Source organism: Dasypus novemcinctus, chromosome 18 (genome assembly GCF_030445035.2).
Source record: "Dasypus novemcinctus isolate mDasNov1 chromosome 18, mDasNov1.1.hap2, whole genome shotgun sequence".
Lineage (NCBI taxonomy): Eukaryota > Metazoa > Chordata > Mammalia > Cingulata > Dasypodidae > Dasypus > Dasypus novemcinctus.
The window spans coordinates 25,284,494-25,300,878 of NC_080690.1; the positions used below are offsets into that span (position 1 = coordinate 25,284,494).

The window sequence follows — 16,385 nt, forward strand, 5'->3', positions numbered from 1 at the left end:
TTGTTCATAACCTCCTGCTACCCCCATCATTGTTAGGTTCTCATGTCATATCATGGATAATTTGCTTGTCTCTGCAGAGAAGCTGAAAGTCTGTATCTCCCTTGAGACCATGTGCCCTGATATATTTTAATAGCCTTTCTCATTGGAACCAGTCATTCATCCCACCACTCCTTAGCCAGGGAGCTATAGCTGAGGTCGAAATCCTTACTTACAAGGAGTCACTACAGAATCCCTTTGGATTTGGGGCAAACAAAAAGAAGGGTCATGCATATGAAAGGAACATGTTTTCAGTGTCTAGCAGGTTTTATATCCCTAACAGGAAACAAGAGAGAAATCACATTTCCTTTCTGTAATAATAAGAGATCATTTGCATTTAGCTACAACCCCCAGTAGTAAAGGTTAGAAGACAAAACCTTTAAAATTCCCCTAAGAAATGTTATTTACCACTGCTGTCAGCATTTCATCATCCTTCTCCTCACGTGTATAACCCACATTTTGCTTTCATGAAGAGCTTCCCAATCCATTATCTCTTTCATCCCTCAAATTAACTTGGGAGCAAGAGAGGGCAGCCATAATTCGTCCACATTTTTCATAAGAGAAAACTGAGACTCAGAATGGTGAAGTGAGTTGTCAGTTGTCAGTGGTTCCACAGTTTTCTGAGCAGGGTCTCCTTCCTAAACCAGGAGATTATGGGCACTGAAGCAGGAATTTACTGACCCTCTCATGGACTGAAACAGAGAGTCTGTTAGTTATGAAGATATCAGAGGTGGTTTCTTTCTTTTCCTCTCCCCCTCTCTCCCTCCCTTCTCTTTCTTTTCTTTCTTTTTTATGTGTAGAATCACCTTCCAAAAAAGCATTTGGTTGAATCTAGCTCTATTCTTTGCTTACTGTGGGGTGTGCAGCCAGTTAGTTCACATTGTCCACCCCAGTAGCCCCTGATCTCTTGATTTATCCGGGTACTCTACTGACCACTTCTGGAAAAGCACCCATCTTTTCCAACCCCTTCATTTCACCAATAGGAAAACTAAGGTTTTCAAATTGGATATGGCTTATTGGACAATTCACAATGAGATAGTGGTAGTTCTTTGGGTGCCTAGTACTTTTTTTTTTTTTGTATACCTTCATTCATTGAACAGGTATTTATTGAAGATGTTTTAGTGCCTGCAATAGCACAACTCATAGAACTTTCTGCAATGAAGGATATGGCTCTTAAGCATTTGAAATGCAACTAGTATGTCAAAGAGCTGAATTTTAAAGTTAACTTCAATAAAAATAGCTGCAGGTGATTGACTGCTCCCATATTGGATAAGGCAGCTCTAGACCAGTGGTTCTTGACCTGGGATGCACATTGGAATAATCTGGGGAACTTAAAAAAATTACTGATGCCTGGGTTTTATTGATTTAATTGGTCTAAGGTAAGGCCCAGGCACTTGGATTTTTTTTTTTTTAATTTATCTGCCCCCTCCTTGCCGCTTGCTTGCTGTCTGCTCTCTGTGTCTATTCGCTGCACGTTCTGTGTCTGCTCGTCTCCTTTTGTTGCATCATCTCGCTGTGCCAGCTCTCTGCGGGCATGGGCTGTTAGCTCTCCATGGGCCGTCAACTCTCCATGGGTGCAGGCCAGGTTGTCTTCACAAGGAGGCCCTGGGATGCGAACCTGGGGCCTCCCTTATGGTAGACGGGAGCCCAAATGGTTGAGCCACATCTGTTTCCCATCTCTTGGATTTTTAAGACTTCCCATTTGAATCTATCGTGCAGCCAAGTTTGAGAGACACTGGTCTAGATTCTAAGCTCCATGAGGGCAGACACCTTGTCAGTAGTATGCACCATTGTATCTGGAGGCAAGAATTCATTAAGGAGTTAGCTGTGGCCTAACATCTTAAGGAACTTCATATATCCTGGGGAAAAGGAATACATGCAATCAGGGGCAAAGTACTTTTAAATGTGTGGTCATTAAATTGTATAAAAGGCCAGTATGATCTAAAGGAGGAAAAAGAGTCACTTCTACCTGGGGGTAGAGAGGATGAGGGTCTCTTTATGGTCCTGATTGTGGATGAGTTATAAATAAGGTGTATATTTTTTTCCAGAAATCCATTTACACCAATAGATGTTTCTGCCAGGCAAGTCAAAATTCATGTCGGTAATTCACAATAGGATTAACCTGGGATTATGGAAAATCTAATTAAGGGAACCATATTATCTGAAACCCACAAAAGACACTCAGCGTTGCCTTTGAGAGTCCTGCCTGCCTGAGAGTGTTCAGCCTATACTTCAGAAAATGCTCTGCATGTGCATGAGGCACTTGACTAGTTTGCTATATCCCATTACTTTCCTTTCATCCTTTACTGTTTTTTTAATCCCATTGTATTTGATAAATGATGTTAATATACCTTAAAAGAAAGAATTGGACTTCAAAGATTGGATTCTTTGAAACAACAATGAAATCATTATGAGGGTATTGTTGGTGACTGCTTTCTGAAAATGAGGCGGTGGTGGGGCACCTCTGTGGTATGTGTAGATATACAAAAACCAAGTCTACTTTGAGCTTGATGTGATGATTTGGGGAGGTAGCTTAAGAAAGAGCCCAACAGAGCAACCACTAACACTCTGGTTAAAAACAAGCTTCTGATAATTGGCAGCAGCTTACCTTACTGCATTCCTCGCTCCTGTTCCGAAGCCTTGCCTTGCTCTGACTAAGCTGAGAGGATGATGGTGTGGATGGCAGTGGGTTGGGGTCAAAGGCTGGACAGCTCAAAATTCTAACGGCCTCTGTAGTGGTGATTTGAGGAGTGCTCTCCCCTCCCCTTAGTAATTATTTCAAAAAACCACATCAAGCCCTCCTGGATTCGGAAAGCCTGCTTGGGATAATTTCTCCTCTCATTGTTTAGACTTGAAGAAAAACAGACTGTGGCAAGTGAGTTCTCTGCAGGATGTCAGATTCCAGCAAGAATATGCAGATAATTTTCCCGCGTTGAGTTAGTTTTACACTGACAATCTTTAAAGAGTGCTCCCAGACCCTGGTTCATGAATGCCTCTTCCTTTATAGAACCTGGGCTGGTTGTTTCTGAATCAATGGGCTGAAAGGGAGGATTGATTTTAAACCAGATTGTGGGGAGAAAGGGTAAGGTAGATGCTATAAAACTTACTTTCTACTCCTCGATGCCTTTCTTTCCCTATTTGCTTTTCCTCTGTAGAGTGAGGAGTTTAGGTTTTATTTTATTTTTTAAGAGGTACCAGGGATTGAACCCAGGACCCTGTACATGCAAAATAGGTGCTCAACCACTAAGCTACACCTACTCCTGTCTTTTATTTTAGATAGGTCACATAACATGTCTGTATCTCAGTTTTCCCATTTGTCTATTGAAGTGGTAGACTAGTAGTCCAATGTCTTTTAGGTTTCATCTTATTCTGAGCTCCTAGAATTTAATAATGCAACAAAATGTCCACCCTTAAAATGGAAATGGTGAAGTTGATAATACCAGCTCTTGGAAGAACTCTTGAAATTTACTCTGAACTTTACCCTTGAGCATCCATCAACTGGCTTCATGAGTGTAAAATATTTAAAACCAAATTCATGTTCTTAATCCCCAAATGAGCCCTGTTCCTGTTGAGGCCAGGGACAGCACGCCTGTCTTCTACCTCTGTCCTTATCAATCTGTTCTGTTTCCAAGGTCCTTCACACTGGCGTGGTTTCTAGAATGGCCCCTGTAGCCTGGTTATGAATTCCAAAAATAGATATTGGATTATGCTTGCAATTTGATCTGTACCTGGTCATGACTGAGTTATGATTAGGGCATTCAGTCCCCACCCCTTGGTGGGTGGGGACTCACAGATAAAAGGCACGGCAAAGGACAGAGTTGAGGGTTTCTGTTGTTGGAGTTTTGATGTTGGAGTTAGATGATGAAGACTTAAGCTAGAGCCCCGGCAAGTCAGCATGCAAAGGAAAGAGAAGCCAGCCCCAGGAAGAAAGGAACCTTGAACCCAGAGAAAAGCAAGCCCCAGGAATGTAGGAGCCCAGGAAGCCTGAATCCTCAGAGATGTCGACAACCATCTTGTTCCAACACATATAAACAGACTTTGGTGAGGGAAGTTACTTATGCTTTATGGCCGGGTATCTGTAAGCTCCTACCCCAAATAAGTACCCTTTATAAAAACCAATCCATTTCTGGTATTTTCCATCAGCACCCCTCTGGCTGACTAATACAACCCCCTTTCCTCCACCCTAAATATTATTATTGTATTTTAGAACTGTTATCACTTCTCATCTGAACTATTGTAATCACTTCAAGACGTCTTCCTTGACCACATGCCCTCCACTCTTAAGACACTTTAGGATCCTCCATTTCTGCATTGTTCTATATGGTAGCCACTAGCCACATGTGGCTTTGAGCTCTTATATTATAACTAGTCTGTATCGAGATATGCCACAATACAAAATTACTCACTGGATTATAAGACGGATTTAAAAAAGAATGTAAAATATCATTTTAATAATTTTTGTATTGATTGCATATCAGAATGATACCATTCTGGGAAGTGGATTTGGCTCAATGGATAGAGCATCCACCTACCACATGGGAGGTCCAGGGTTCAAGCCCAGGGCCTCTTGACCTGTATGGTGAGCTGGCCCATGTGCAGTGCTGATGCGCACAAGGAGTGCCGTGCCATACAGGGGTGTCCCCCGTGTAGGGGAGCCCCATGTGCAAAGGAGTGCACCCTGTAAGGAGAGCTGCCCAGCGCAAAAAAAGTGCAGCCTGCGTAGGAGTGGCACCTCACACATGGAGAACTGACGCAGCAAGATGACGCAACAAAAAGAGACACATTCTGGTGCCGCTGATAAGAATACAAGTGGACACAGAAGAACACACAGTGTATGGACAGAGAGAGCAGATGGGGTGGGGTGGGGAGAGAAATGAATAAAAAAAAACTTAAAAATAAAAAAGATACCATTCGGCATATATCACGTTAAATAAAATATATTATTAAAATTAACTCCACACATTTCTTTTTACTTTTTTGAAAATATGGACTACTAAAAATGTCAAAACTACATGTATCGATGGCATCCTATTTCTACTGAAAAGCACTGCTCTACTTTATCTCATCCCTCTCATATGTTTCTATCATTTAGCTATCCTTATTATAAGTACTGGTTAGTTTGTCTGGGGCCTTATTTCATTCTCCATCCCAGTACATTATTCAGGTCTTCTGGAAGGATTTTATATGTGCTTGTTAAAGGAACAAACCCCTTAGGTATTCATTTGAGCACTCACTGTGTGTCAGACCATGTGCTGTGTGGGTCCAACAGTGAACAGCGGAGAAATGGTCCCTGACTTCATAGATGTGACATTTTCTTGAATGTTTACCATGTGACAAGTACTATGCAAAGTTCTCTCAATGCATCATCTTGTTTAATCTTGGCCTTCTCTCTTCGAGACTGGCCCTAGTGTTTTTCCCATTTTCCTTGTGGCGGCATGAAGACTCATGGAAATTAAATTACTTATCTAGTGAGTAGTGACCCTTGAGCTCTAGTGTTCCATCCCTTCTGACTCCAGAGTCCATGATCTTCATTTTGTCAGAGCTGCCACTCCTCACTTCAGTTTCTCTTGTGTACGGCTGATGGTGTGAACCCCATCCTGCTGCTGATCGGAAGCCCTTAGTGGAGCCCCGTTACCTGTTAAGTAAAATCCTGGCTCCTAACGCTGGAATTCAAGTCCTGTCATATTCACAGACCTCTGCATTTCCAAATCCCACAGGGAACCGATCAAAAATTCAATGGTTTGGCTGTGCACTGGGCGACCCTGGCAACTGGGACCCCAGCCTTCTGAAAGAAGGTTGTTCTGTTTTTAGCACAGTACAGGCTCCCAAGGACATGGAAGATTCTTAATAGGGAGTTTCCAATCTCTTATTTTATAGAAGGAGAAACTTAGTCCCAGAGGAAGAATTTTTTCCTAAAGTCATACAATTGGTCAGTGGCAGAACCTGTGACAGAACACAAATCTCTTGACTTTTGGTCTAGAGAGCTGCCTCTGGCGTTAGTACTCCTTGGAAATTCAGACCAATAAAGACACTGCAGGGTTTTGAAATGAAAGGGAAGGAAGGAGGGGGAAAAGGTGATGGAAAAGGGAGGGGAGAATGGCGAAGGGAAGAAGAAGGCATTTTCTATAATTGAACAAATTACCTCCACTGCTATAGTACTTCATCCTTGACCAGAGAGATTACCACTTGTTTTCCCTTTGTTGTAGTAGTTTACTAGGTTGCTATTTTGATTACCAAAGAAAGCTCTCAATGTATCTCATGTACAGGAGACGTATTATTTTCCCGACTGAGGCATTAGAGGCACGACCTTGTGGAAATTCAGGAGCAGATCAGTAGCACTGGGTTACAGGAAGACAGCAGCCGGAGGGCAGTCCTTGATTGCTGGAATCTTCAGAGAGCAAAGGGTGCATTCTGCCACTTACATGGCCCAGGGATGGAGGCCATGCTTGTTCCTTTTTGGCTTTGAACTGGCTTCCTAGTAGCTCTGATTTCACTAAAACTTTGGCTGTCGGATGTCAGTTTGTAGCTTTCTATCCCCCAGGTGCCTCATATCCTTTTTGTTTCAGCTCCCTCAGTAACTGGCCCATGGTTCTTATTTTCTTCATTCAAATATTTGAGAGAATCTGATTCATCCAGCTTATCATTTTGAACCAAACAGTTTGAAACAATGGTTGGTTTATGGTTTGTTTTTCATTGGATTTGGCACAGTTCACTCAGCCATGGCCCAGAGTGGGAATGGAAGTTGTCTTGTGGTGCACAGCATGGCTGCCAGACATTGGGGATTGTGGATATAGGCCTTACTTGGAAGCGGTTGGAGTAGGCAGGTCTGGGAAGACAGGACTTGTTATTGTACCGTTTAGCTGCAGAGATGTGGTCACTGGTTCCTCTGTGCTCTTGTCCATAGTCTTGTTTGCATTGATCACATTGGGTCATTATTCATCTGGTCTGACAATTGTCTCTCCATTATTAAACAACACTCCTAGAGGCTGGCAGGGCAGTTTGTCCTCGATGTATCCCTAAGGTCCGGCACAGGCCTGACACTGTGGAAAGTTCTTGCTGAATCAAGTAACAGTAAATTAAAAACACTCAATGGATAATAAAAGGAGGCTTACATATAAGCCTCTGATGTCACCAATGATGTCCCATTATGTTAAGCAGTTGATTTTCATTGCCATTTTTGCCCAAAACTTCCCTTGAGTATTTTAGCTCATGTGAAATAAAATTTGAAAATACATGTTTCTCTCTCTCCCCCTACACATTCATATATAGTGTTATTCATAGTCAGAGATGACACTGCTGACAGTGTTATTTCCCATATGTGTTGATATATTTTATTCATCTTAATGATTAACATTTAAAAATATTACAGTGAGAAAAAGACTGTCTTCAAGATTGAATAGAGCACAAATAATGCGTTCTTCATTGCATGCTTTGCATTTAAATCATCTTATTATTTGAAGATGATTTAATTACTTGAAGAGGTAAATTAATAATCACTGAGTGATTCTACAAGTCCAAGACTGGGACTTAAAGTTGGATTCCATGGTACTTTGTGGCCATGGGAACCTAAGAATATAAAAACTGATTGTACTTGCTTAAAAAGAAATGAAACTCACATCTAATAAAGACTCTTTTCAATATCCAATAAAATCTGGAAGCAAAATGGTCCATGGAGATGGATCATACAATCTCCTTATATTGAAGATCAGGAAAATGGGCGCCCAGAGTTTAGGAAGTTATATAAAATGGTCCAAAGCCAAGTGTAGGTTTTGCAGTTATATAAACTTGAATGTGAATTCCTGCCCTACCAGTGATTCACTATGTACTCTCTGGCGAGTTACTTAACCTCCCTGAACCTCAGTTTACTCCTGAATAAAGTGTGGATGAGATTTACTGTGTTTGTGATGAAAATGCAATAAAACGATGTGTATGAATCCCTTAGAACACTGCCCTGCAAAGAAAAATCAAGTGACTGGTCAAGGATATCCGACAGTTATTATATAGTTTTATGTAACCTGGAAGTGATGGAGCTAGGATTTGGACCCAGCTCTACCTGATATAGATACTGGAGAAATTTTCCATTTCCAAAGCTAAACTCCTGTGGTTCTCTATTTCTGGCAAGCGTAAGAACAGTTACAAATTTCACCCCAGCCCCCTGTCCACCACCCCTTCGAGAACATTGTGGTCTTTGACAAGGTACCCTGTTTGAAGGTGCTTCATAATTTGACATTTGATTTTGGCTGCCGAGTGGAACAACATATAGAAAGACCCTTTTACGGACTCAGCTGTATATTTTACAACTGAGAAGAAGCTTAAGCCTTGCTTGGAGTGTAGAAATCAGGGAAGAAGAATTGTGATTCAATAGTTCTTGTAAAACTTCCTTTCCCCATTCTCGATGATTTCCACAGACATGGCATAATTCTTGTGATTTGATTTGAAACTAGAGACCAGCTCAGTGCTGAGTGATGAGATCTGAAAGGAGAATAAAATATGCTTGAATTAATTTGCATAATAGAATCCGATTGGTTACAAAGCCGTGTTTGTTGAAGGGGAGACCAGAGCCCCTGCGCTCACCAAGGAGGGGACTGGTGCAGATGCAGAATGGAATCTGGAGTTGCGGTGTGGGCCTCGGAGATACTCTTAATGTAATGATAACCAGCCTTTAACTGTAAATTAGCTACCTGGAAATGAAAAGAACAGGTCAGCCTGTCTGATCCTTCTAGCTCTGTGGGGAGGAGGAAGCTGGAAAACCAAATCCGCTTGCTTTCTGCTAAGCGCTTTCGTCTTTCTTCCTCTACCCGATAACAATTTCCAGCAGGAGTCCAAATATACTTAAACACCAGTATATGTCATTTTCTTTTACGGAGACAAAAGCAGGCACAGCGAGAGAGTTTTATGCTCAAGGCACAGTAGCTTATGACGGGCTATCTGCTCTCAAGATAGAGGGGCGAGCCTTCCACTTAGAGCTGGTAGTTTTGCAAATCCATTTTCCTGTCATGCTATTACTCCCGTGACTTTCAACAACATTTATTTTTCCTTCCAAGCAATATGCTCCCATCATAAAATAAAGTCCTTCTATGTTTTCTGTGGAACCCCAATGCTAAGGCGTACTGGCATGCTGCAAGAAAGTGCTTTAATGGAAAGATTGTTCAAGAACTGTCTTGGGGGCCTTTTCTAAAACCAATTAGAACGTTGATAGATTTCCCTAATTATTACTAACGTCAAGGTCTTCTTAGGAGGGCGGTCTCCTATTAATTTTAATGTGGTTCCTGCAGAATCTCTACCGCTGAATATATCGATCAGGTCTAGATTCTAGAAGTGTTTCTCCAAAAATGAATCTCTCTTGTTACATCTCTTATAAATTTAGAAATTCTGAAATAGGATTTTAAAACTAAAAGGCAAAGGCTTACTCTTGTGTAAGTGTGTTGTTTAAGGAACTGGGGACTGATGCAATCACATCCTCACTTTGGTGATGACTATGAAATGCTTTCTCTTAATCTCTCTGGCTTGGTTAATGTTTTTGTCACAGTCCAATCACTCCCAGTGCCACCAAAATGTAAATTATTGTCATCACTAGACTATTGTGTGCATGGAAGTGTCTGTCTATATTTATCTGCAGCCTTCACTTAGAAAGGTGGTATCATATAGGATTGTAGGGGAGAAGAATACAAGTCCTGGAGCCAAACATCCAGGCTTCAAATCCCAGCGCCTCGACTTGCTGGCACTGTAATTATGGGCAAGTGTCTTCATTTTACTATGCCTCATGTTACTTGCCTAAAAAGTGGGAATAACAGTAGCACCTGCTTTGTAGGTTTGTTGTGAAGATTTAATGAGTCAGCTCATGGAAAGCACTTTGAAAAGTGTTAGGTAATAACTGACACATGTTAACTATTCTTAATATTTTCATCATATTAATATTATTATGCATTAAACTTCAATGTTGGTTTTCTTGCCACATGCAGGTAGCTTGTAGGTTTCTATTTTAACCACAGTGTCCATATTATTTCCTTGTGAATTTCAAACAAGTGGTAAGAGTTGCAATTGTTCAGTGGTTTAGAACAGAGATTCTGGAACCAGATGGCGTGGGTTCATATCCCGGCTTTACTAGTTGATAGGGGCATAATTTTAAACAAGTTGCTTAATTTATCTGGGCCTCAGTTTCCTTATCCTTTAAAATAAAGGTATTCATAGTATCTACTCATAGCTGTTATGCCAATTAGTAGAATATAGTATAAAGATTTTAGAACAGTGCCTAGAAAATATTTAAGTACATTTGCATTGTGAAAACAAATAAATTTTAAAAATTATGTCTTAAAAATATATTATTGAGACCTGAGATTAATTATTAAACTAATTTTATATATTACATATGGTTTTATAAGCACATAAAAATAATGGGTCCAATGAATTAGTTTTAAAAGTAAACAGGTTTTCCTGTTCTTTCCAGTAGAATAAAGTAGATATGTTCATCTTTTTAACAAAGGGTGAAGTTTATTGTTTATTGGTCATATGCAAGATTTTAAATTCATTAGTAGTAAGCTAGAATTTTTTTTTATAAAGGGAAAAAAGTTGTCATCTAGTTTCAGCACTTCTAGTGTCAGAAATAATTGTGCTTTACAGCAAAATGGCAGCCAGAAGAAAGAGGTGCAGAAATATCAACTTTAATTAAACCCTTTCTTTCAAATCCACTTCACAGCTTATATGTAAGAATAATTTATCACCATGTGAATGAACACTTAATACTTGGCATGGTGTAAAATGGGCAAGGATCTTGTCGCACCATATGCTCATTCCTTACTGTTCTCCTTGAGTTTCTGTGGAGGCAATATCAAGTTTGAAGTTGAAGTATGTGGTTCAAAGCATTCATTCATTTCACTTGTCCTGATGGACTGCTTTGAGCTTAGGCATTGGATGTGTAACTGTCAATAAAATATAATCCCCACATGAAGAGACTTCCAGCCAAGTGAGGAGAGAGTGCATGAACCAGGAGAAATGACTCCACCATTTCTTGTCAAAACTCTGGCAATGAATATGAAGCTGGAGGTCACCTGTAGAAAATGTCACCCAAGTGCTTCATGTTACAGAGAATGAGGCAGGAACTGATGTGGGCCTGTGACAAGTTAGTGGCAGATTCTCCACCAAACCTTGAGCTTCGTGACTTAAGCTCAAGATCTTCCTGTTGGCCAGCAGTGCCTCCCTGTAGGATCTAACCCCTCCTGGGACCCTGTCTGTACTCTTTCAACACAGTCAGTTTAGCTTGCAAGGGGTATGCATTAGATGCACATTGAAAATACCCGAGTTCAGAGAGTGAAACTATTAAACGACCTCACTGACTTTTTAATCTTTTTCTCCCTTCCACACAGCTGTTTACACCTCCTGAAGTGTCTGTCTACAGCAAATGTTATAGGTTTTAACTTTCTAGTCCTTGACAAGAGAGTAACATGAAGACAAAATGGTATTGAGGGCAGATACTATTTTGCCAGATTACAAAGGAAACAGAAAACTTGGGGTTGTACAAAAGAAACAGAGAGACTTGGGGTTGGTGAAGTCACAGTTCGTCAGAAGGGAAGGGTTTCCACACCAGTAAACCAGAATTCCAGTAATTCCCTTCTTTTCTCATCACTTCGAAATCTGTGTTATCCCAGGTGGCTCTTGTTCCGCAATTGCTTTCTTGGAGAAGGCACCCTACTGCCCTCTTCTGGGCATCTCCACCTGCAGTGCAAGGTCATCTCCTTCTGCCGATTAAGGCATGCCAGCTTGGATTGTGGCACTTTGGGAAAAGAGGAAGAGACACAGTCCCTGCCCAGATTCCCCCACTGCATGATCAGGGCTTTATGCAAAACAATTCTTGTTGTCTTCATCAGATGAAATCACAGAGGCTCAGAATCGCTGACTGCCATGCCCAAAGCCACCAGAATGTAAGAAACAGAGGCCATATTCAGAATCAGCCCTATCTCATCTCCAAGTCTAGACACTTTCCACTGTGTCAAGACCCAGACCCCTCCTTCCTGACCCCCACCCCCACCCAGTTCAGCCAAACCAGCAAACCAAGAATTCTACCATAGCGGTATCTCCTACAATGCTCCATGCACTCACACCTTCATTCAATGCTGAAGCAGAGTGTCATTGTTAGCATCAATGCCTCACCCCCATGCACAACAGTTTTCAGAGATTCCCTTGACGTTGTTGGTGAGGCTTGTGTGGTTCTGGGAGATAAGTCTCCAATTGAAGTCTTCTGACTCCAAGGGGAGGAAATGAATCTCCGAAGGAGGGTGTGGGGTGCTAAGAAAAGGAAGCTAGTGAGGGAAGATCCTTAGGGAGAATTAAGTTTCCAGAAAGACTAAGTCCAGGAAAGAAATCGAGGAACCTGAGGCAGGATTTAAGGACTGGAGAGAAGAACCAAAATGCTGGAGAGAGGGCAAGTGACTGTGGGTCAGAAAACTATAGAGTCTGGAACAGTGCTGGTGGCTCAACCTCACTATTGAAAGTAGCTGGGTCACGGCTTGGTGCCAGGAACAGGAACTTTGGATCAATTAGTAAGGAAGGTTGTTTCATTTTATTTTGCTTCTCATTGGTGGCAAGAGCTCGCAAGGTATCTTTTGGTAAGACTACTAGGCAAAGTCGGATCTTCAGCTTCTTGGATGAAACTATGACCCAACAATGCAAATCTGGCTCATTGAATTCATATTATAGCCTTAAGTAATCCACCAATGAGAACTTGAGCCATTCATTCACCAGCAAATGTTTTAGTGACCATCAGTGTGGTCTCTTGGGTCACACACTCACCTCCCTCTCTAGCAAGATCTCTTCCCTGCCTTCCTTCTTCCTTATGCCCTCCAGTCAACACTGAACCTCTTGGGACATGCTGTACTTTTGGCCACCTCTGGGCTTCAGGACAATACATTTCCTTCTCAGTGTTCATCCCATCTTCCTATCCTCCCCCTTCTTATCACAAGTAACCCTCACTTTAGGATTCAGCGCAGCCATCCTTTCCTCAAGATGTCTCCCTTCAACTGTTCCACTCCCTGCCATCCCCAGAATGTGTTTGTTCCTCTCTTGGGTCCCTCAAATGCCCTAAAACTTCTCTGTTATAAACCTATGAGAGCATAATTATGATCAATAATAAAAATGGGTAAATATAAAATGTTTACTGTATACCAGGCATAATGCTAAAAGACATCCATACATTACTCATTTAATCCCCTGACAACCGTGGTGAGTACTGCCCCCATTCCATAAATAAGCAAACTGAGCTCAGCTAAGTCTGGAACTTATTCAAGGCCCAAAGCTAGTAAGTGCTAAAGCTGATACACAGACCCAGGCAGCTGGATTCCACAGCATTTTAGCCTCAGCTGAATCAGACCTTGAGGGTTTTCTTTGTGTGGGTGTGTTTAGCTCACCCGCCACATTGTAATCTGTGCAAGAACAAGGAGCTTTCCTTATTCCCAGCTACCTCCTCATCACCCAGAACAAGGCACACATACGCATGGCATTGGGAAACTGTTCACTGAATGGAATTGCAGTGAAGTGGGGATGGACCTGCAGCTAACGTGACCTCTCTCTGCTAACAGAAGCCGACTGGGGACGTGGGCAGCCCTGACGTGATGTGCTCAGCGAACGGAGACGGTCCATTCCAGGAGAGGTCTGAGTGACGCGTCTGGGAGGCCACCATTGAGAAGGCCGCCACACGGTTGGCGGAAAGAGTGAGAGCCGCATTCTCCTGTGCCTACCACATAACCAAAAATGAGGGAGAACTACTGTTTACAAGCTGCCCTGGTGTGCCTGGGCATGCTGTGCCACAGCCAGGCCTTTGCCACGGAGCGGCACAGCCACCTGCGGCCCTCGTTCCACGGGCACCACGAGAAGGGCAAGGAGGGGCAGGTCCTACAGCGCTCCAAGAGAGGCTGGGTCTGGAACCAGTTCTTTGTGATTGAGGAGTACACTGGGCCTGACCCTGTGCTTGTGGGCAGGGTAAGATTGCTTTTATTCCCTATTTATAATATATCATATATTATATTTATTGTTTATTTTCATTCAGTAATTATATTTATTTCTCCATCATTTTTGCCTGGCAAAAGAAATTCTAGGAGGTAAAACACTAACAGTCTGACCATTCAGAAAAATACCATAGAACACATTGTTCAGGCACCCTTCCAATCTTTTTTTCCATGCCTAGACTTATCTATGTTGAGTGCTTTCCATTTGTCATTAATAGTATACCACTTAAAACTCCATTTTTAATGACTGCACAATCATCTACCAAAATGAAATGACCATTATCTTTTTTAACAGTTCTCCAACTGGGGACATTTCCCTGACTACAGTTCACCCACAACTTGGATGCCCTTCACATAGTTCACATAGCACTCTGTTCGCCTTCATCATAGCTTTCCTGTCTGTATTATGCATAGCTCTTCATTCATCTGGGTCCTCTTGCTAGACACGAAGCCATTTGCATCAGGCCCAGGGCCAACATTGCAGTCTCAAGTCCCAGTACTGACGCTGGCTTTGGGGAGGCCTCCATAAATACTTGATGAGAAGGAATGTGTGTTATCGGGAAGGGTGTGTTTGCACCTGCTTTGGCCTAGGGATGGCAGACTCCAGCTGAGATGGGCTTCAGTGTCCTAGCACTACTCAGGCTCTACTTACCCCTTCTACAAAAGTGCTAGAGTTGAAGGAGAGCCCCAAATAGCACTCCTTGTATACATAATTGACGTACCTAGAGGAGGTTAATGTTAGAGAGTTCATGTTCAGAGCTGGGGAACGTCTTTGTGAGGAGATGCACCAAAGAGATCTTCATTCATTTATACCTGAAAGGGCAGGCTGCTGAAGTAGACTTAGGAAATGGGAACACGGGAATAATTAGCATGTAGAGTTCCCTAACTAAAGGAGGTAGGCTCTGTGCCCAGATAGGAATAAGAGGCTTCAGCCGTGGCAGGGGCTGTGTAGCTTGAACAATGTAGAGGGCTGTGCACGAATTGTTCTGACAAAATAGAAACTTCTGCTTTGGGGCCCTTCTCAGCTGGGAGCATTGTGTGTTAGTGTGGAGGATTGCAGAAGACAAAGGACAGGGAGAGCCAGTTCAGCATCTCTGTGGAGCGTGCCTTTGTAATGCCTCCAGAAAGGGAGCACAGGGGGAAGGTGGGGGGAAAGGAAACTCAGAGCATCATTCATAATGAGTCATCTTCAAAGTCTAGGCTCAGCCACGACAGCGACTCTCAATTTCAGGTTGGAGAGGGGTAAAAAGAAATAAAACAGTTGGATTCTGTGGCTTTTATTTTTGAGTTCGTGCTGAGATATGGTTCCCCATATATAGGGGAGCAAACGAGGTGGCTATTCCCTAAAAACCTTGGATGTGATGCTCTTCAAGTGTGGTGTGAGGTGACCTGAACAAGTGAAAGTTGGCAGGCCGTGGACGTTCCATTTTTGTATGCATGGGATGCATGGTCTGTATTGTGCTGTGTTGTGTAGAGGGAGAAGCCTTCGTTCTTTGGTGTTAGGCATTAGTTAAGACTCAGCAGTTGATTGCCTTGATAGCTTCGGAAGGTTTACCAAACTGCTGTTTGTGTGGAATCAAATAGTAGTATCATAGTCAGTTGTATAGATCATCTTTGATGGGGAGGGAAAAAAAAAGGAATTTACATCCAACTTTCAAATCTGAAAACAAAGTGGGAAAATCAATGAGTAGTAATTTTCAGTCATTTGGTTGATCATGAAAAAGTAGGTTTAATTCCCAAGAAGTTTGCCAAATTCCTGTATAATACATAAAGGCCACCAGAAGCCTTAGTTGTCTGATACACCTATTAAAGAAAGTATTTCACTTTTTTCCTTTTTCCCCATTCATTAGGCCGAGCCCCTCATTTTTGCTAGGTCTGAGGCAGGAAAACGAACGAGTAAACCCAAGCCTCCCAGGGGCCAGGGACCCTCTCCTCATTGTGGAAACTTTTGTGAGGATTGGGGCAGTTCTTCCATCCCCTAGAGGCCATCAAGTGACTTCGTAATTTATGACCAGATTGTCTTATTCATAAGAAATGTGTTAGTCAAAATCTCGTGACAACACATACTAATAAGTACTGAAGGAAAGTATTTTGTTGCTGTTGTTATTTTCTTCTTTTCCTGAGAACCACTGGGGACTAAAAACAAAATGATCTCTGTAATTTGCACCTACAGGTATCCCCCTGAGCTGAAATATTTGGCATTTCCCTGAAGCACAGCAAATCAATTAGCTATCTTTTGGGAAACTGAAACAGTTCAAAAATAAAAAATGTGTTCAATATTGCTTTAACTCTGAACAAGTTGCTTAAGCCCTCTAGACCTTGGCTTCCTAATCATAATAATATTACTACATA

The 16,385-nt window shown here is 42.1% G+C and overlaps 1 protein-coding gene across 4 annotated transcripts in view; it reads left to right on the top strand.

Moving 5' to 3' along the window:
- CDH11 (cadherin 11) overlaps positions 1-16,385 on the top strand; it is a 154,480-nt gene that overhangs the window by 88,051 nt on the left and 50,044 nt on the right. For all 4 annotated transcript variants that reach the window (XM_071209139.1, XM_058279900.2, XM_058279903.1 and 1 more), the window contains one exon: positions 13,608-14,007. In XM_071209139.1, the coding sequence (XP_071065240.1) occupies positions 13,780-14,007 (228 nt within the window). In that variant the 5' untranslated portion in view covers positions 13,608-13,779. The remainder of the gene's footprint in view (positions 1-13,607; positions 14,008-16,385) is intronic.